Source organism: Netta rufina (assembly GCF_964035555.1).
Source record: "Netta rufina genome assembly, chromosome: 17".
Taxonomy (NCBI): domain Eukaryota; kingdom Metazoa; phylum Chordata; class Aves; order Anseriformes; family Anatidae; genus Netta; species Netta rufina.
The window spans coordinates 12,219,111-12,240,381 of NC_140141.1; the positions used below are offsets into that span (position 1 = coordinate 12,219,111).

At 47.8% G+C, this 21,271-nt stretch overlaps 1 protein-coding gene across 1 annotated transcript; it reads right to left on the reverse strand.

The window, feature by feature from the left end:
* Positions 1–352: 352 nt before the first annotated feature.
* LOC311215763 (refilin-A-like) lies at positions 353–12,869 on the reverse strand (the record flags this gene model as incomplete). The annotated part of the gene is made up of 3 exons (XM_084297095.1): positions 353–686; positions 2,562–2,671; positions 12,657–12,869. The coding sequence occupies 3 exons, from the start codon at positions 12,867–12,869 to the stop codon at positions 353–355; spliced, it is 657 nt and encodes a 218-aa protein (XP_084153221.1).
* Positions 12,870–21,271: the final 8,402 nt, after the last annotated feature.

Genomic DNA, 21,271 nt, shown 5'->3' on the forward strand with positions numbered 1-21,271 from the left:
TGCTAGACCAGACCTACAGAGATCACAAGGCAGCACTCTGCTATGGGTAATAGGGTCCTTAGTCATCTTGATTTCATCTAAGCACAAGTCAAAAATAGATATGCTTGGAAAAAAATAAAATAAAATAAAATCCAGATCACGAATGTCAGGAACGTCGCAAAATGCAAGCCAGCCTTCCACTGATCAAAACCATCCCATGCCCTGCAAGCCTCCTCCCAGCCAGTTCATCCTCACCCAAGACGACGTTTTCTCCAGCCATTAATATTTAGTCGTCATCAGTGAGGGCCCAACCAGAGACCCAGCAAAGGCCACAGCCTCCTTGAGGTCACAAGGTTGCCAGCGGCAGGGTGGATCAGAGGGTCTCGCTGTAGATGACACACGGGCTGGTTTCCTCGCAAAGTTCCAGCTGCACGCTGGAAGAAAACCAGCGCTTGGCACAGCCCAGGCTGTAGTTGAGGGTGGTCCGGTAAATGTTCTTGGCACGCTTAGGAAAAATGATGGTCGTGCTCTGAAACCTCAGTGGCTTCTGGCGAGGCTCGAAGATCAGCTGGGACTTGTAGTTCCGCCAGGTGCAGTTGGGTGCAGCGATGACCGTCTCGCTGTAGGTGGTGACGGTGGGGATGGGGCCGTAGAAGATGTCATCCCGGTAATGCTTCTCAGAGTCGTACTTCACCTCGGAATTGCACCTAGAGAGGACAGCAAGGTGTCATGAACACACGCCGGGCAGCAAAGGAGAGGATACGCAGGACTCTTCTCTAACCATATGGAGCTGGGAACATCTCTGACCTCTTAATGCACAGACACTGGAACTGATGCAAACCCTACAACCCAAAGCAGAGGGCCAAGAAGACTCCTTCCTGCTGGAGCATCTTGGTGGAATCCCACCTTGCTGGGAAGCTATCTCAACATTTCTGCAGTGTGTGTTCACAGAGGACATAGCCTGCCTGTGTGTGCCAGCACAGAAAGGACCTTGTTGCACAGGCTCCAGGCAGCTGCTGCTTCCTCTGTCTTCCTCCATGGGCCCACTGGGGCTTCAGCTCAATCCTGAGAGCTATGCTGGAGGTAAATATCCCATTGGGGTCAGGGGGCATCTAACTTCCCTGCACAACACACCTGCTGCTGCTTTCACAGTCCCTGCTGTCTATGCAAGCTCTGTTTCAGCAGGAAAATAACGCCATAAATAAGGTTTTCATGGGTGGCAGAAACATGGTGTAACAGACACTTGTTATCACAGTTGTATGTTTGTCCTATTTTTTTTTTTCACTTTACATTGCCTTGCCATCAGAACACAAAGAGAAACCCAAGCTAGCCAAAATCAGGGCACTGGGAGGTGAGGGGTGAGGCTGCTTATTGGGGCTTTCAGAAAATACAGGCAGTGGTCAAAGAGCTGATAAAGCAAAGAGGTGCTGTGGGCTGTGGCTGACAAGGATCCACACTGTTGGGCTCCAACGAAGTGGCCATGATCAAAGCTATCAGATGAAGAACCCCTAGAATGCAGGATGTCGCTGCCCTGCATGTTCTGTGCTGGACTCCAGGAGGGATGGATGGAAACCAAGCCAAATAAAGTGCTTTTGCTAGAATCCCTGGTCATGGGGAACTGCAGGGCTTTCAGTTGTTTTCCCCACTCCCCAAACGCTCCTCTGGCAATCAGCAGCCAAGGAATGTGCAGTTCCACGTAAAAAAGATTAAAAGCTGGGTGTGTGCTTGTCATTACCTCCACCCGGAGGGGGGCTGACTGATTGTGCACTGCATGTAATCCGAGCTGCTGTAATGTATTTTGCACAGCTAGGGTGTAAGCAAGTCATTCAGCGCACATAAAACAAGACTCCGATGTAATCACCATAAAACCATGCCCGCCGGCAGTTCCTCAGCAAGCAGAGATTTACTGGGCTACATTTCCAGAGAGACGTTCGCATAGGTTGTGCGGGGTGGGAACTGGGTTTACAGTCCTCCCACCGTCCGTGCCCCAAGCTGTGTGTAACCACTCCATGCTGTTTGCAGAGTACATTCCATGCCAAAAGAAGAGCAGGGAACGTTCATCCACAGGCCACTGCCTGCAGTCCCACGGGAGGTCAGAACACCTCGATTGCTGGCCTGAGGAACCACCCCAGCATGAGAAGGATAATTCTCTGTGAGCTAGGCTAATGTCGGTTTCTCTGCTGCAAGGGCTAACAAAAACAGGTGCCAAGTATAATGATGTTGCTTCTTCTGAGGGTACAAGTCAGCAGGCAACAGGATGAAGACCACTAGGTTGCTTAGTACAGGCTGGCAGGCCTACAGATGGTAACAGTTTTCTCTCATAGCCTTGGAAATGAGCTGGCCTTGGAAGCAAAGTCGTCTTCTCCTACAGCCTCCTCCTAGTTCTTGCCTAGTTGCCTCCACTTCTGCTGCTGTCAGTGTCTTTAATTCAGGCGTTACCCTCCTACCTGTCCCTCCCTCCCTCTCCACCAAAATAACCATGACTCCCATTTTTAAACACATTTATTATTTCTTTTTTTCAGAAGAAAAAGAACAAGGAAAAGGACAGAAATCCCCGCCCACCTACCCAATCCCATCTGTACCTAATTTCCTGCACGGGCTCAGGGCTGACTTCAATGCTTTCTCCAAAAAACACAGGGTACATTCGAGGCCTCATCTCCGGCATGGTCGGGTTCAGGAGCAGGTAAGGCATCTGCAGGGAAGAACAGCACAGTGAGCGTTGTGACACAATAGATGAGGCTGGCACAGTTTTTAACATGCTGTGGCTGAGAGCTGAGCAGTCAGGAACAGCACGTTCAGTATTGGCAGGGGACGCCAGCGCCTCCAGCATTGCTGAACTCGGTCTCCTCAGAGTCCTGCAGGGGACACTGCAGGTGGCAGGCTCCTCAGCAATGAGAACACATCACTGCAGCAGCACTGATTTTAATTGCACACAAGCTAAGCTCGCCTTGCTGATTGTCTCAGCATCATCCAGTTCCCTCTCATAATCCCTGCCCTTTCTAGGTTTGTAGCAAGGCCCCAGGTGAGAGGGGTGCTCATCACAAGGACGGAGCCACTCCTCCCCATGCAGAAAGCTCAAAGGGGAGGACCACTGTCAAGTTGCCAAACAAACAAAAAAGCCTTAGGATGGTTGGCATGGAATGGGACCATTAATCCCTGCCCTTGCACAGACAAACCTCGCACAGGCCTTGCATTTAAGACACCTCCACCCTCCTGTCTCTGTTTGCAGCTGCCTTCCTGCTCAGAGGACTGATGCGGCGCAGCGGGCTGCCCTCTGGACCCACTAAGACTGACCTTGCTCTGCCCAGCTCACCACCCAGGTAAGTGACTCTGCCCAGACCTCTGGCACTCTCTGCTGCAGTATCTGCTCTTTAAAATTTAGCTTTTCCTTTCCTTCCTCCTTTCCCATTTCTCATAAGAACTGCAATTCTTTACATGTCATCTTTAACCCCGGTGTTGTTGCCTTCTCTGTTATGAATTATCACAGCCTCTCATGAGCTAGGTTTTTAGCCAGGACTTCACAGGCAAAACAGGCAAGGTTAGCTGCTTTCTAGACCTGGTTGTAGACGCAAGCTTCAGGTGCTTAAGTGAAGTGGAATTTTTTAAATGTGGTTTTTAAACTTGTTTGCAATGGTTGGTACATCTGTGTGAGGAGCTGCAGCCTGGCTGACGAGTGGAGACAACCTCCTCACTTCAGGGCCCAGAGCGCTTTAGAACTGTCCTATATAAAATATTTCAGAAATAAATGTTTCCTTGGATCAACCAGGGGGAAGTTCTGCATTACCAAAAAGCAAAACAAAAAACTGTTCTTCTGCCTGCGAGCTCTTACAAAGACTCCAAGCATGAAGAAAGGCTCAAAGCCTGATGTAACACAGAGAGAGGGCCCAAGTCTGCTGACTTAAAGGATGTGGTTCTACTTAAGTGTGTAGTGCTTCTATATGTTTTATACAGACACATAAATAAATGTGTGCTGAGAATAATGTATCCCTTGGAACGATCGAGTGGGGAATGTGGTAGATGAGCTGTTGCTGAAGTCTTCATGCCAGGAGCAGCTGGCTTGTTCCAAGGGATGTTCTCGTTAACCATGCACAAGTGAGCGCAGGGTGAGACACTGGGGCACCCCGTGGCCGCTGCGATGCAGGGAACCAGTTTCAAGCCAGGACTTCTTAATGAATGGAGCTGCTCCAAATCATGCCACTGAAAGTGGGTTCTTAAGATTAATTTCATCCTGCAGTTAATTAGTCTGACAAATTGTCACAGTCCAGCCTAGGCTCCCCTGCCCACCACAAAAATGAATAATCCTGCTTCTCGAGAGTGGAGCGCTCTTAAACATGAGTTCCCACATACAGGGGTCCTGTGTCTGGTGTCTGGACCCAGCCCAGCGGCTAATTAAGCCTAATCCTGGAAAAATGTCATTGTGGGTTTTGGTCCCTGCCACCACTTTTCTGTCAGCAGTGATTTATGGCACACAGGGACATAGGGTCTCTTTAAAGGAGATGGCTGGCAGCCACTGGGCAGGGTTGAAAGGTCTTTAGGTGGCTGAAAAGCTCATGGAGTTTTTTCCACTTTCCACCACACGTTAGCCATACGTGTGCTAGGATCACACTGATTTTTCATCGGTCTCCTGGTCAGTAAGATCATCTCAGGCCTCATGGTGTCTGCTGAAGGTAGCTGAGGACACAGAGCAATTGGCTTGCTCTTCCCATGCCATTTCCCTCCACCTTCCCCAGCACCTTCTGGTTGGGAGGAACGGGGGCAATCCCGGAGCTGTGGCCCTGTTCCTACTGCTGGTGCTGGGTGAGGTGCCTCCCCTTGTGCCCTGCCCTATACAGCATAAAGATCCCCACGATGCTCACCAGGTCACCCCTCAGCTGCTGTTAACTGGCCAAACCCTGGAGTCCACTCGACAGTGTCGGCTCACACTAGCTGAGGTCTGGTTTTCTCTGGTGGCTTGGGCTCGCTGCCTTAGGCTAAGGCAAAAAATGTCATTGCTTCATCTGAATTCTCCAAGCCCTTCAATTCTGTGTCCCAAAGCCACAAAGCTGTTTACTCTTTCCATACTGAAATATCTCTGCGCTTTACTGGTGTGTTAAATTGTAAGGTAAAATGGCCAGACACTCTTCTTGACTGAGTGCTTCTAATCCGCTGCCAAAAAAGGACAATATTTGTACAAGGGATGAGGGGAAAAAATGGGGAAATTTGTATGGGGGGAGGAAAATGTGTTCCCTCTCCCTAGCAAACACTGGCTAAAAGGCAAAGTTCATTCCTGGATTGCTTTCAACACTCTTTACAGGGAAGGGCAAGGGCAGCCTTTCTGGTTGTAAATAAAGCCCTTTCCTTCAGAAATGTGAATTGTTTAGATCCAACAAGCTTTACTTCACAAGGGTGCAGATCTCTTGCTTTTAACAGCCTGCAAATATCCTGTGCTCTTTCTAAAGACATCTTGTGCACGAGAAGAGGTTCGTTTGGGTGCTGGAATCAAACCCCATGTGCACATACATTCGTGGGCTCTGCTGAAGGCAAGCAAACTGCTCTCTTGGGGGGTCACCTGCAGAGACGCAGATTGTCTCAAATGGTGAAGGCAGAAGGGCCGGAGATATGTGCCCCTCGTGCAGGAGATTTTCTTTCCTATGTAAAAGAGCCTGTGCTACAGCTGATGTTTCTTCCATGAAGCTGTTTTGGTGTCAGACAAACACGCATGCCTGTTTCTATTTGCGCCTTTTCCATAGGGAAAGTTGTGAACAGTTGTGAATTAAGCTGCTTTTCAGCTCCAGACTAGCTTGCTAGAACACCAAATAATGAAGCTGGAAGGGTGGCAACCATGACCGTCCTTGCTGGATTAACACAGGAGAAATCCAGATCTCCTGAGAGCTCTGCAGAGGGTGTCTGTAAAGTGCTGTTTTAAAGAAACAATTTTAAAGAAGCAACTTCAGTGCTCCCAGGCAAACAAACCTTCCCACTTCTTGCTAACATACGCTGACAGTAAGCATGCTCTGAACACCCCTGGAGACAAGGATGTAGGAGGCAAGGTCCTTTCTGTGGCTTTGCAGGAATGTTTGTGGGCATCTGGCCCCCAGCGTTTGTAAAGGAACAGGCACTGCAGACTGCTGTGTGCCAGGGGTGCTGCTCCGCCAGAATGTGGTGACAGAGTGCAGGAAGGAATGAAGGATCTCATGCATGACTGCAATCTATCAATCAAAAAGTTGCCACTGCATTTGGTGAGAGCAGGATTTGTTTCTTTCCAGGTTAGTTCTGGCATACATTTCATACATGTATGCTGTAAACTAGCATCAACTTCTAACCTGCAGACTAAGTCTCTTAATTTAGAAAGCTTGGACAATTGTGGACATTGATGAGCCGAAGCCAGTGAGTGACTTGTGCCACCCACCAGAGACCATTACAGATTCACACTCATCTACCATGAGCAGTACCAGCAGCTGCTGCAGGTGGGAAACCTCAGAAGTCACCTGGAATTCTGCAGATGGAAGATGTAAATACCTTACAAAGGATGGTCTAAAAATTAAAAATCATCAGCAAGACCCTGCAGTCTGCTCCCCAAGCAGCTGATCTGCTTGCACGGGGTGCAAGGGTCAGTAAACAGCAAGCACACATTTTACAGAGCAGCAACTAAAAGGCACTTCAGATGACTTTTTGTTTTGCCTCCAGTGATGTTCTGAAATACCTGCTCCTGAATCTCACTTGGAGTTTGGAAGCAAGTAACAGGGCATCCAAGCTTTCCAGATTTGTCTTTGGGGCTGTAATGCCAAATGCTTCACACACGCCAAAAGTTGGCTTCTTGGTAACAGTTTGACAGCAGCTCCTTACAGTCTATTTTAAGGTAAAAACAAAACAAAAATGTTCTGCCTGTCAAAAACAAACAAACAAACAACAACAAAAAAAAACACTGATGCAATTCTTTTTCCTTCTGTACAGGAACGGTTGAAAGAACAGAAACACCGGACTGCTGACCTGCCTTGAGAAATGACCATCCTTGGCTCATCTCTAGCAATCATCCAGCAATCTCAAGACACTTCACAATAAGGTGAGTTTCTTTGTAGCCCTGTGCAAGCCGTTTAGAGCAGGCTGCCCACAAGTCAAGGTCTGTCTGTTCAAAGAAACCCTAGGATTGCTGCGCTGGAAGGCTATGGCTGGGACCTAATTAATCCGTCCCCAGTAATTAGAGCTGTGTTGCTACTTAGCAGATGCTCAGCACAAAACTGAGCAACTCATCTAACTGAGCAACTACCATCCTCCACAGCCCAGTAGAAGCCACCACAACCCCGCATCTTTATGCAGGGAGAACGTGAGCCTGGGAGTCCAGGAAGGTTGAGGAGGCAGAAGTACAGATTATGCCCTTAGGTGAATGAAAATTAAGCAGTAAATAGGTCAGCATTTTTATTTCCTTTCTAGTACATATTTTTGCCTTAACCAGCAAAGGGTTAAAGTATTATTCAAAAAGTTGAAGTGATTCTTGTTTGGCTGCATTTTTCCCCCTGCCTTAACTCTGATGCCTTTCAGGCATGTAAAGGCCTGGGTAGCTAAGCTCTGCGTTTTTCAAGGAGTACATAAATAAATACACATAAAATCAGTTGCTGAACAGAATTCAACCTACTGCTAATCAAGAGCACTTCCTTTGTGCTGACATTAGTATTGCAGAGGACTTCTTGCTTTAGGCCCGATGCACAGCCTTCAGCTCCGTGTCCCTGCTCTGTACCTGCCAGCAGTGACACCTCAGTGACTTCTTCCTGGGGGTATTCAGACCTCAGAGAACAACAGCAAAGATAATACGGTGGGCAGAATAACCTTCTGTTACCCCTAATTAGAATTAGTGGGCTCTGTTAAGATGCTTTTCGCTTGGGGTATTTTACAAGAATGGAAGCGGAGTTATGGTAAATAACGTGCCATGAAATGGGCCTGCAGTCTACTGGCTGTTCTCGTAGCTGCCACATTCCAGGCAGCAAAGCAAAAAGAAAGGAAGGAAATTAATGTGACTTGAAAAAAAATAAACCCCCCAAAAAAACCTTTTCCCCAGAAAGCGAGACAGACCAGAACTGACTCCTTTAGGTACGGTCGTTATGTGGAAGGCACCAGGATTTGGCATTAGATCCCTGGGGACTGAAAGGGGAAACGGTTTTCCAAGCATCAGGGATACAAACAGGATACAGCTTCCCAAATTCCCAGCTCCTAACTTCGCTAGGGCATAAGCAAATCTCTCACCACATTTTCCCACTATGGTAACATGTCAGGCCCATGAAAATGTCACTTTACTCAGCTGTTATTTACAGCTGTAATGAAAGATCTGGCTGAGTTATTTGACACACATCTACATTCTCTGCGCTAGCTGATAAGCTGTATTTGTTTTACAGACCATTTATTTTCCCAGTATCTTTATGTATTGCACATTACAAGTAATTTATACCAAAGCCGGATGAGATTTTATTTGGAAGTGATAACAGTAAATGCAGAGCTCAAGTATAAAGCCAGGCTTTATTATTTCAAAGAATTAATCCTTCCTGCCTCTTCTACTTCAAGTGGGAGAAGTATTACTCCACTTATGGTCCAGTGTTAGAGATGCAATAGAAATTAAACAGCTAGAAGACATCACTCTAGCTAGAGCCACATTTTTAGCATAGGTGATGAGAGTCCTATGACTTTTTCCCTGATTGTCTTTATCACAAACTGCCTGGATCAGGAATACCTGCCTGCCGACCCCACAGCTGCTGCAGAGCACACCAACTTATGTGTACTGACACTACCTTCTCGCTGCTAATTGCACCAGTGATGCAGACTGATGCCTGCTGAGAAATTTGGCTATTTCCACTTCATTTGAACAGCATTTGGGGCAAAAGGCACCATGCCAACGGTGGAAATTGCCTTCCTCTCTGCACAAGCCTGGGGAGGGCTTGGGAAGACGTGTCACCTGCCGCGTGTGTGGGCTGCAAGCTGGCTTATGTTGGGGGTGCTGGGCCTTTCTCTCCAGGTGCTTTCCTTGGAGGGGGTGGCAGACCTGGAAACACTTCGATGGACACATTCCTCACCCAGACCCCAGAATACAGCCCGCTTCCTGGAGCTCTTTCAGTGTAGAGCAGGATATAGGCTCTGTGGCCCCAAAAGCTCTTCAGTAAGTGGCATTGTCAGGGACAGGTGTTTGTTGTTGTTATTTTTTTATATCGACAAAAAATCCAGCAGGCTTGGCACACACGCTGACCTGGACTCTATTGATAGGACCGTGCCCATGAAAGCTACACCAAGAGGCAAGCTACACTCCTCCTCCACGGTATGTAAGATGAAGCTGGAATCTCTTCCCACCACAGAGGGCAGATTCTGGCACCACACTGTTGTCAAACAGCTCCCAAACGTAAGTAGAAATTCCCTATGTAGGGGCATTCATCTGAACACTGATCCACTGGGGTAGTCCCACAGAAGTCAGTACACCGTGAGGCTGGTTGAATTCATAAATATTTAATCTTTCAAATGAAAAGGAACTCATTGCAGTGGCAGCAGCATTGGGAGGGGACAAGAAGTATGCTGCTTCGAGAAAGCACGATGCATAGTTTTGCAGATGAACATGGTTCTGATCTCTTCTGGTATCCATTAGGAGTGATGCCATCAGATGCCAAGTCTTTATTTCAGTGCAGCACGAGAAAGAGCTTAAAATCAGTCCTTCTAGCCTAAAACTATATCACAGAGCAACAACAAGAAGGAAAACTCTAAGCAGATCTGGCTATCTTGATGCCATTTCATTCCCTACCCTTCCAGCAACTGCTTCTTTGTGTGTATTATTAGACATTTATTCCATGGTATGTGTGTTCCCCTTGCCCAAGCATTACAGGAAAAGCCTAGGGAATTCAGTAACCCAAGACGAAAGATCAATTTAATCATGTTTCAGATTTAAAAGGCAAAACTAGGTCAAAGTTACCTTCTGTTTTCATTAGGATATTTGCACTTTAGCACAAAACAACTGACAAATTCTCCACATAGACTTTACTTGAAGAAATAAAAGTAAATTCCTCCTGCACTGCAAGTAAAATTAAAAAAAAAAAGTCCCTAAATGGTGTTGAACTTATGGTATTTATGACTCTGGTCCTAAATTGCCTTTCATATTTTCTTGGATCCCAAAGCTGTAGCCAAATTGGCTGGTTAAATGTGAATAAATGGTGCATTGTCTTTGAAACAAAGTCGTGCTTATTAAAGAGAAAAGAGTTTACTTTTTCAGAATCAGTTAATGACACAAAGCAGGGAGAGCATGGGTTTTACACACACAAAAAAAGTCTTCGATAAGGGCTTGCAGTCTCATTTTGGTCTGTATGAGAAGAGCTATCCTAGAGCAGAAAAATTCAACGTATTTGTCAAGTTGGAGCAAAATAGCTGACTGCAAAAGAACGCAACTGGGTTCAGACTGGTGGTTTTGATAGGTCTGCAGCAAGGAATGGTAGGAAATCCTTCCCCCAGATCTGGAATGTTGTTTTGTTCACCTGACAGCAATTTATTGTAACTGTACATACTAGAACTCTGGCCATTAGTAAGTGAGCTTCCATATGGTTCTATAGTATTACAGCACCACGAGTGGTGACTGCGTTCCTGGTTTTGTCACGTTTATAAGCAAAACAAACACTAGCATAATAAGGAATTAAAAAAGCATGTGTTGGTGTGCAAATAGCTGCAATTATTGATTTGCCAATTCTGCATGCTCTGATGAACAGCAGAGTAGTGGAGTTAAACAGAAGCACATTCATGGATTGCATAATTGCTCATAGATCTGCACATCCTTGTTAAATGGTAAGGTTAAAGCTAATTAGACACTGAAATTTAGAAGTACAAAGCAAGCAATGCTCTCTGTATTTTTCCTGTTTTCTTAATAGCAGCTGCAAGTACAGTATTTGCAGGCTGTAAGTGAGAAGTGAAAAATCTCTGTGCAGTCAAGTGGAGTGAGAACTCCAGCCTGGTTCTTTATTTTGCAAAATACCAAACAAAGTTAGAGAGCACAGTCCTGCACCACTCCAGATACTGCACTCAAATTGGCTTCACTGTTCGTACCTATGCAACGTTCTGGACCTACTAAGGGCATGGAAATATCCACAGTATATGAAACCCCTACCCTAACAGCTGGGGCCCAAGGCTACCCATGCTGTTGCAACGTGATATGAAAATCAGAAACATCCACAGTTTTGAGTTCCTCTGTAATGTTAAAAATACTAATTTGCAATCAATAAGAAAAGTAACTTGAAAATGTAGTTCTGCTTTACACAAATCACATGAATATTTTTTTTTCTCTCCTCTAGGAGCACTAAAACTCTCAATCCAAGCAGCTCAAGAGGTAGATTTTTCTTTTATTACAATCTTTCACCTTCAGTATCTAAGGGCTTTCTTGAGAGGAGTGGTGGCTGACTGTCACAGTCACTGGAATGGAGGCTGTTATATCCCCATCGTGGAGCTTCACAGACACCTCCACCCCAGCTGTTTTCTGGTCCAGCAAACCTTCATTCATCATCCTCCCACATTTTATTTTACAAATGCACAGCAACAGCTTGATCCTGCCAAATCAGAGGCATGCAAGTAACTCTTTGAACATCAAGACGACTCACACGCCCAGGCAACAGCAGGTAAGGCTGTGAAGTTGGATCCGCAGTCAGTGGTTGTTAGAGGGTTTGGGATTTTATTTTCATAATTAATCTCACACCCTACCCACCGTACTCTGATGAGATGGAGTCATTGTTCTTGGGGATGGTTTTGGCATGCTTGGGAGTAAAAAGCAGTTTTCAATAAGCTAAAATAGCCTCAGAACTTGAGGAAGAAAATAAGACTGTGCTAAGTTATTGCAAAGTGTCTCTACTGGGAAGAAGTCTCCGAATTGTCACTAATCCATTGGCAGATAAGTTTTCCCCATGGAAAGATTAGTGTTGCAGTTTTTATTCTGCATAGCAGTCAATTAACTGTATTGACTCCATCTACAAAAGCCTTTTATATGTTAGGGAAAAAAAATCTGAAAGGTCCCTGGGGACCAACTTTCATCGTTCTTTAAAAACTTCTCCCCCCATCGCTTATGCTCTGAACTTTGCGTTTTATAGAGGCTTTCTATAGCTGAGGGATGGAAATAAATATAATAACGCTGAATAATAGTCACAGGAAACCTACCCAAATCCTACCCCACAGCCAGCTGCTTGCCAGGCACCGTGTCAGGCTAACCAGAACCTATGGTCCACCACCAGACCAACCCTGCTCGTGCAGCCTCACACCCCAAAACCCTGCTCCAGCAAGGGGCAGGGAGCTTCCCCAGCCCATGTCCCCACACCAACTCCCCAGACAGCCGCCTGTGCCCTGTCCTAACCACCTCTTCCCTCTCTCTTTGCAGCAGGGGCTGCAGCAGACGTGGCTGCACTGCGGGCCCGGAGGAATGCGGGATGCAGGCGCGCAGCCGATGCTGGAGGCAGCCGGCACGGACCTGCGTGTGCTGCAGGAAGGCAGCGAAGACCTGGTTTCACTCTCCGGTTTGTTGTCGCTGCTGATGTCCCCCCTCTGCGGTGCCACCACCTCCGAGCACAGCAGAAACCCCCCGGCGGTGCCCCGCAGCCCCGGGGGAGCCGAGGGGGCCCCCAGGCTCCGCGTCCTCGCTGTCCCCCCTCAGCTCCGGGGCTCTCCCGGTGCTTTTTTCCTTCCCTCCCCTCTCCGGCTCTTACCACTTTGCCGTCCTTGGTTTCTCGCCGGTGTCCATGGGCCGGGGGGTCCACACCGCTGCCGCCCCCCCCGGCTCGGCCCTCGCCGGGCGAGAGGGAGTAGAAAGGGGGGCTGGGGCTGGGGGGCAGCCCCGAGTCCGGGCTGTCCAGCAAGCCTTCCCGGCTCTTCTCCTTCAGGCTCTCGTCCATCCCTTGCAGCTGGAGGTGACCTACCATGTCTGGGGGGCAGCGAGGGGGTCGCAGCGGGAGAAAATCCTCCAGCGCCTCCCAAGGAGGGAGGGAGGGAAGGGGAAGAAGGGCGCCCGGGGGCCCCCCGCCCCGAGTCCCGCTGGCCGCCACCAGCCTGCCGGAGCCCGGGCGGGACGGGCTGCCCCGGCTGCCTTCCCCCAGGCGGCTCCCGGGGCAGGGAGGGTGAGAAGGGAACAAAACAGGCGCAATCCCCCGGCCCCACGGAAAGAACCGGGACGCGGCGGAGCCCGAGCCGGCCCCGCCGGCAGGGAGCGCTGGGCGCGGCGGGGGAGCCGAGGCCGGAGTGGCCGCGCTCCGCCGCAAGCTGCTGCCGCCCGCCCGCCGCCTCCCGCCGGCCCATTTATCCGGAGAGGGTGGGAGGGGAGCCGGGGAGCGCCCTCCCCTTTCCCCGGCCCCCCAGCTCTGCCCCGGCCCGACATTTTCAGGCACTTCCCAGGCGGGGAGCGCCACGGCCGCGTCCCGACCCTCTCCCCGTCAGGCTTCGCCCCCCGAGCAGCGCCCCCCGCCATCGCGGAGCTGCGCTTTCCCTACGCTGATTTCGCTCCCTTCAGAGTTTTTGCTCCCTTTAGAGTTTTTCTTCACTTCTGTCAGGTTTTTTCCTTCACTTCTGTCAGATTTTTACCTCACTTCTGTCAAATTTTTACCTCAGTTCTTTTGCCGCCTTCTGCCACCCCCCCCTCCCCTTTGCCCCAGCAGTTTTTCCCCTCAGCATGAAGGCGTGTGGGCATGAGGGAAGAGCTCTTCCCAAGGGCCATCATCCCTCTTCACCTCAGGACAGCTTCAGAGGGGCAGCAGGTGGCCGTGGCAGTGCACCCAACGGTGTAGGAGCCCACCATCGGCCCCACTCTGTCAGCCCAGCCCTCATGGCTGCCCTTTGGGCTCAGCACAGCCTAAAACGTCTCTTTTTGTAGCCAGCTTCACAGCTGTGGGTCCACAACTGCTGAGGAACTGGCCTCAATGTCCCACCATCGTGTGCTTGGGGCCACCCTAAGCACAACAGGAGTCCCAAAGACCAGCGCAGCCACTAGCAGGGAGGAGCAGGGTGTGCTGGGGCACTGCCAGTGCTGAGGGAACAGGGTGTCCATGCAAACCCTCGGGGTTTGGAGAAGCAAGCAGTGGTTAAACAGGTCAGGCTTGGAGAAGCCAAGATGGACGTTTATTGCACAATAACTGGCTGATGTTAACGTTACCTTGTCCGCAGCCCTGGTTATGTTTTTCTCATCATGTTTTCTCTCTATATAGATTCCAGACTGTGAGAAATCTGGGGCAGGCCCACTCAAAGGTCTCGGCCTGGTGGACCTTTATTTGCGGCAAGTAGGTTTCCGTGGGAAGCTGCTGACATCCAGCTGGTCACCTCCTCTTGGCCCAGCACTGAGCAGAACAGGACCATGGCTGTTTGTACTACACTAATAACAATATTAATGAACACAACATTTGTTATGGCAGCTGATGAAAGCATGAGGCATCTGGTATGGCACATGGTGTTGAAGACTTTCATGACCAAGCCCTGAAGACGGCACGAAGTCCTTGGAGATAGGTTTGATTCGAAAAGATCCTTCACTCCACCATCCTGAGGGAGCAGGTCACGCTTATGGTGGTAGGTGACCTTGCTAGTTAATAAAGCTGGATTTATTTAGGCTTATTCTGCACAAGTCAAAAGGAAAGGCCAAGGATGCCCAAATTCAGCCTTCACTGACATGAGGGGCCCTCCTCAGAGAGACTGAAGCGATTTGTATGCACTGAGCTGTGTAGAAGAATGTCACTGATTTATAAATGTCAAACAGGCTCCGAGCAGCCCACACACGAACCTCAGTGAATTCTTACCTCTGACCCGCTCATTGGCTCCAGCAGAGGCACAGGCTGATTTAGAGCCCCTTACTGTAAGAGCTTTAACATCTCACACAGGCTGTGGCTGATCCGAATATGTCAAAGGGGACTGAAGGTCAAAATTTCCATAAATTAGGCCTTGGATTGTTACCTATCACGTAATAGGATTCTCTGGCCAGTTAATGCTGTGAACTACAGACATTCAGCGCAGCAGTTCCCCTGCAGCCCAGTTCCCCTGCCCTTCTACTGAACTGGTGAGGCTGTATATCCAAGGAGAAGAAGGGTCTTCAAAGCTGCTTTCCTCCAAAGAGAAAAAACCGAGCAGGACAAAGGACTGGGACTCTAGGCAGGGGTGAGTATGCAATCCTATTCAGAAATATTCTAATTTAGGGAGCAATTGGAGGGGGGGGGGATCCGATTCTTGTTTTGAGAAGCTATAATTCAGTTTTTCCTGGAGCTAAATAATGTATATTTTTAAAAGCAAATTTCAGCACAATACGCATGGTCAGCACAATAGTGGGTGTTCATGGTTTTAGGGTTTGCTGAGCTCTAAACTGTTGATGTGCTAGGCACCACTGAGCAGCCCCAAGCCTTTATAAGGGTATTGACTTCACTTATAACTGGCTAAACTGCTACTGGGTGCTGCAGGGCATGCGTATACACGTATTATGGTGTTATTATTTGTCTGTTTAAAGTTAGTACTGTGTAGCTTAACCAAGATGGAGTGCTCTTGTGTAAATCACAGGGTAGCAGATAGTAAGAAATGCCTCTTGTCCTGATGGCTGTGACAGAAATGACTTGTTCATTGGTCAGAAGTCCTCCTGAAGCCACAGGGTCTGGTTCTTGGCCAGTGAAAATTTGGCTGAGTAGAAACTCAGTAAAGGATACAGCATGCAGACACAGATGTATATATGGGGCCGTAGAATTAGCCCTGTCAAAACTGAATGTAAATATTTCATGGTGCCCTACTGAAGAAGAAAAACAGCAAGCAGGGGATTTTCAGTGGAGGCTATGTAGCTCTACTGAAACCCTGCTTGGTTCAGCAATTCCTAATTTGCTGGAGGGAATCACTGGGGACTAGTACATTCCTGTGTCTTGGCTTGGGAGCAGGGAAACTGGGCTCTTGTGTGCATGGTGGGACATGGAGGAAGGAAAAGTCTGGAGGGAAGTTTTCTGAAGCAGCTGAGTGTAGACAAACAGGTGCAAACACAGTGATACAAGGGCAGCAGTGTGTGGAGGCACAGACTGTGGCACAGCAGTCTCTACTACCAGCACTAACTCTGGAGGAATAACCCTACTTAGCTGGGAATTTGAGTGTAAAACAACAATAAATAAGGAGTGGCAAGTCAAGCAGCAGAAAACCAGGGAAAATTCCAGCTGGACTGTATCTGTTAAGATTCACACTCAGACAGAGGTGTATTTCTGCCAACATTGATTAAAGAGGTCTCTATGAAACACAGTTCTTACAGCTTCTCCAACTTTTTTTTTTCCATTGGTCTGTGTTGTTCTAGAACGTGACCCCAGGCCCAGTCCTGAAACAAGGGAATATTTCCACATGAAGAAACCTCTGAGCTTTTGGAGGAGCTGCAGGGGCTCGGTGCTCCTCAGGACCAGAGAGAGACCTGCTGTGTGCCAAACAGATGATACTGCACGGGGCATTGACAGCTTTTCTGAGGTAATAAGCAGAGCATCAGGGATGCAATGTGAGCTGAGCCCAGTCTCACCAGTCTCTGTTTAATTGTGTCTGAGGTTTCCAGGAGAGGCTTTACAAACCAAGACCTGCTGAGGGCTATGTGGTCTTCACAGATCCCTCAGTTAAGTGCTGGGACTTTGTCCCTATGTTTGTATGTTCATTTCCCCTTGCTACTGGCTGCCTTGCCAAGTACCATGGCACTCATGTCTGACACTGCTCCTACTGTTGGTATTCCTGGATTCCCCTTGCAGCTTCTCCACCACCCTGACCATTTCTCTGCCTCCCTTCCCTATGTCCAGATTCTCGCAAAGCTCATCTCTCCAGCACAATTGTGCTACAATATCCAGCAGCCCTTTACACCCATGAATACCCTATAGGTAAGATGTCATGAATGATCAGATCACTAGCACAAAATGGTGTAGTGCAGGTGGGAATCAATGAGAAGGGGACTGCGTGGGCAGTGGAGGCAGGAGCCCAGACAGTCTTCCTGATGTGAGCAGCCCAGCTGCTGAATAAAAGCCTTCACCTTTCCTTCAATCCACTGGGATTAAAACCTCTGTGTGCTTGGGTAGGTCCTCTGCCTCCTATTTCCCTAGCTATTCTCTTAGCTAGGTTTGAGTACTTTAGGAATCTGCAGTCCCACAGACATGGCAGAATGTCAGCATCACGTGCTAAGTTTCCTTCCACTGCTGCCAGGCTTGAAAGACAAATACTGTGAGAGAAGAAAGAGACAGGATACAAACACCTACATCGGGACTTTTTCTGAAGCAGGCTGGGTGGCAAAATTGGAAGAATGCTAAGAATGTCCATTCTGGTTCACAGTTGAACCCGATCCTTCAGAACACCCACAGCATAACTAGCCCCAGTAAGAATGGCTTGGGACATAGTTGGATGTAGCTTTGCTCTTTGGTTTCTTCCAAAGAGGTGCAGCCTTTCTTCTCTGCAGTGTCTTCGTGATCATGGTATTGAAAGGCCCCAAAGCAGCACATCTCTCAAGCGGAGGGGAATGCAGCCACAGAGCAGGATCCAGGTACATCAGGTGCAGATCACCCTTGCCTGATACCTCCTGGATTGTTTTTTTACCTCGGCAAAAATTGTTCCACAGCACGAGGGTGCTATACTGCCACTCACTGCACAGGTCCAGATGATGTTACGAGCAGCAGGAAGCACATCCATAGTGCCAGACCTGGAAACCACATGTCAATAACAATTCATTTTGCAGAACAGTGCGGCAGAGTTCAAATTAAGGGAGCCTTTTGCCTGACAAGCAGAAGCTGTTTACTGGGAGATGAAAGCACCTCTCTCATGAGCAGGCCTGCTCATTCATTTTTAGGCAGCCCCCACATCAGAAATTGTTGCAACCTGGAGTCTTGGCTGTCTGGTCAAGTGGAGGCCACAGCCCAGAAGGAACCAAACTAACGTAAGCAGTTGCTTCTCCTTGGAACACTCTCATGCACAGCTTTGCCAAGCCACCTCAAGGGCTTGTAGCTTGTTTCTGTCTCCCTTTAGCAGTGTGCCAGTACTGTACTGTGGGAGAAACCAGAATGCTGCAAAGCTCCCTCAAGTTGTGGCTTCACCTGCCTTAGCCCTGTTACCTTCACCAGATAAACATTCCCTCCTAGCAGTGACCTGGAACAAACTGTCTAGCAAGAAATGGAAAACAAAGCCACAGAATCTTTTCTGGGGTCAGGAGTGTCTGTTCTTGGCAATAAATCAAAGGTAGCAAATTTCCTTTGAATATTCTGGGCTTGACAGAATGACAGCGTATCTCCCAGACAAGACACTAGACTTCTATTGCAGTCAGGAAGGATGATCTCTGATGGTTACATTGCAGCAAATGTTACCATCTCGTTTTTGACTGCAGTTTGTACCGTTTGTGCCATAACCATGGCAAAAAAAAACAACTGAATGCTATATTACACAGAAAGCAAAAGGTCCAAAGCCCAGAGAAACCATCATAAAGAATTCTGCTGATTCTGCTTGCCTTTGAGTAAGGTGCTGCATGTAGTCTGTTCAATTGCCTGTTGAGTCCAGTCAGCATTTGCTGATACTGTTACACGCTTGAGTCAAAACACACCTCACTGCCTCACTGCCTTGGCGAAGGATCTACCCGTTATCCTGTGAAATTTCCTCTGCTTGTCTGTCAGGGCTGACATGCTGTAATCTTGGGGGATAATCAACAGCGAAACCATTCATAAATCACAGCTAACAGAAAAGACGCCGATAGGGTCTTAAATTTCAAGCCTGCGAAGCCATCATTTCAACAATGACAGTCAAAGGGGAGATTAAGAATTCTTTTACATGGAAAAGTTTTTCTTGGAAGAGCAGCCCTCTCTTTGGTTGCCTATAAATACAGTCATGTGGATTTGATTTTTACATGGCCCTTCTGCCCGCTTGCGGGGAGCGCTCTGCAACCCCAATGGGCCTGTTCTCACACCAAGCAGGCAATTGGAGGGACTGCAGCAGGATTGGAGTAAGGCATCAAAAGCAAAGAACTAAAGCTTTGCCGGGTGCCAGCAGAGGCCAAATGGGGCATCTGGGAGGCAGTGGCAGGATGTCCCAAAGAACAGACCCTCTTAGCTCAAGTGCAGCATGCCTCTGGGTCTGATTGCGGAAGGGGAATAAGACCAGTGCCATTTCATGGCGCAAGTAAAGCATTCAGAATTTATCTGTACTTGCACATCGTGGTGTTTAAAGCTGTAAGGATATGGTGAAATCTGTAGCCAAGTGTGAATGGAGGGCTGGACTGACACTCCAGCTGCAGGGTAGGTGCTTGTCTCTGATCCAAACTGTGTCTTGTCTTGCTTTGTTTATTTGAACTGCTGTGCCTCAGAGGAAGAGGAGGGGGAGTGCTTCTGTGCAGTTCTTGCCCTCCCTGCCATGGATGACCAGCAGCGCTCACAGCATCTCTCTTTAGGTTGAGAAGAGCTAGTCTTAGGCTCTGGAATAATGCTCTTGGCTGTCCCCAGACAGCCCAGCTGGAAACGGACCCTGCCTGCAAGTCATGGATAACAACTGTTTACAGCATATTTTCCTGCTAACTGTAGAATTCCTGCTATTGGAATTACTCAGAGTGATGTTTGACTCTAGTTGTCTCCATTTCCATCCATAGGGCAGAGTAGGAGAGCTAATAATGACTGGTCAGATGGGAAAGCCAGAGAGGAAAGACCACGTGGAGGAATACATGTACAAGCTGCTAAGATGTCTAATGTGCTTTCCTTTGGTTACTCTTCCATTCAGAGCGAGAACTAGGTCGCTTTCTGCTGGTATGTTTACACTCCCTGATTTCCAGACATACACTGTGTTTCCGACTTCTGTTTTTCTATCCTACTTAATTTCATGGCAAGCAAGGGAAAAATACTGTTCTGGGAAGGACAGTTTTGTTCTAAGCATGGTTAAAGAAAAATAAGCATACCAAAAGCTACCCTGGTGAATTAAAAAAAATAATAATTCAAAAAAGCAAGTGATTCATAGCTTATGATTTTCTGGAGTTTTTTTTTTTTTTAAATGGAAGAAGCATTAATAACAGTGAGGATAACTCTTCCCAAGAATAAACATTTTTTTCAGATTTTTTGGTGTTTGTTTAGAATGCAGGAGCAGAGGGGAGATGTAAATCCTCACTGAGCAACTTACAGATTAAATTCTTGACTCCACAAATGGATGTTATTGTAAGGACTCCTATATTTCATATTCTTGGCTAGTCTATTGGTGTAGTGTTGTGTCTCTTTGATTTACGACACATTATTCCCTCTGTAATGTCTCACAGTCAATGGCACATTTCTTCTCCAGGTATCCACCCCATTTAGCACACTTATAAAGCTTGGAAGGACAGCCACAGCTCTCAAATTGCCTGCTGAGACATGGCACGTTGAAAACAGGGCATGACACAGTAACACGTGATGGACAGTGGGGGAGATGGCTTCACTGGTCTCCTAGCTCTATTTCCTACAGCTCTAAATCAGGTATGACATGAAAGAAATGATTTGTGCACCATATGGTGACCTGAGGATTGGAAGGCCATCTTCTTCCAAGAGCAGTAGCTGTCAACTTGTCACTTGTGGAAGGAAGCCAAGAAAAGCAAGCCTATAGTCAGCTTAAATTCACTGTACAGGAGCTGCATCATTGCTGAGAGTCCACAAATGGGAAAAAAAAGTTAGAATCCACTGTCCTAGGGAACTTTTCAAGTTAAAAGTCTTTGGTTCTCAGATAATATCCCACTGAAAACTAGTTGCCTCGTGATTTCAGCATCTTTCCTCATGAAAGAGTGGAAGCTATGAATTGAACTTTCTTCAAGGATATCAGACCATAGATCCTGGAAATCGGTAACTTCATTCTTAGAGGTCACTGAGCTGAAAATCCATTTTTCTTCTTGTTTATCCTTATCAGCAGGCTCTCAGGAGATTGCTCTCACACTGCTCTTCCCCGTGGCTATCCAGGAATAACCCTGTATCAATGGGAGTCTCTTTTGATTTCTGTAATAATTAGAGACAGACTGACCCCTCTGTATGTGGTGCTCAGAGGGACTGACCTAGGTCCCTGGTGTCTGACCGTGCTGTATCCAGCTGCTTAGCAGCTGGCCTGAAACAACAGCCCCATACACAGGATGGAAGCTTAAGCTTGGTCAAAGTCATAGAATCATCCTCTGAGTCTACTGAATTGTCTTCCAGAATTTAGCAATGGTGGATGGCCAAGTGAGGTCACCTGTCCCCCGACAGTCCCCTCAGCTGGGTTGAGGCCACTGGAGTCATCAGCTAAATTACCTTGAATTGATGACCTGCGGATTAAAAGCACTACAACCCAGTCTCCTTTATGCACAGAGCCCCCATTTCCGTTTGTATTTCTTTAATAG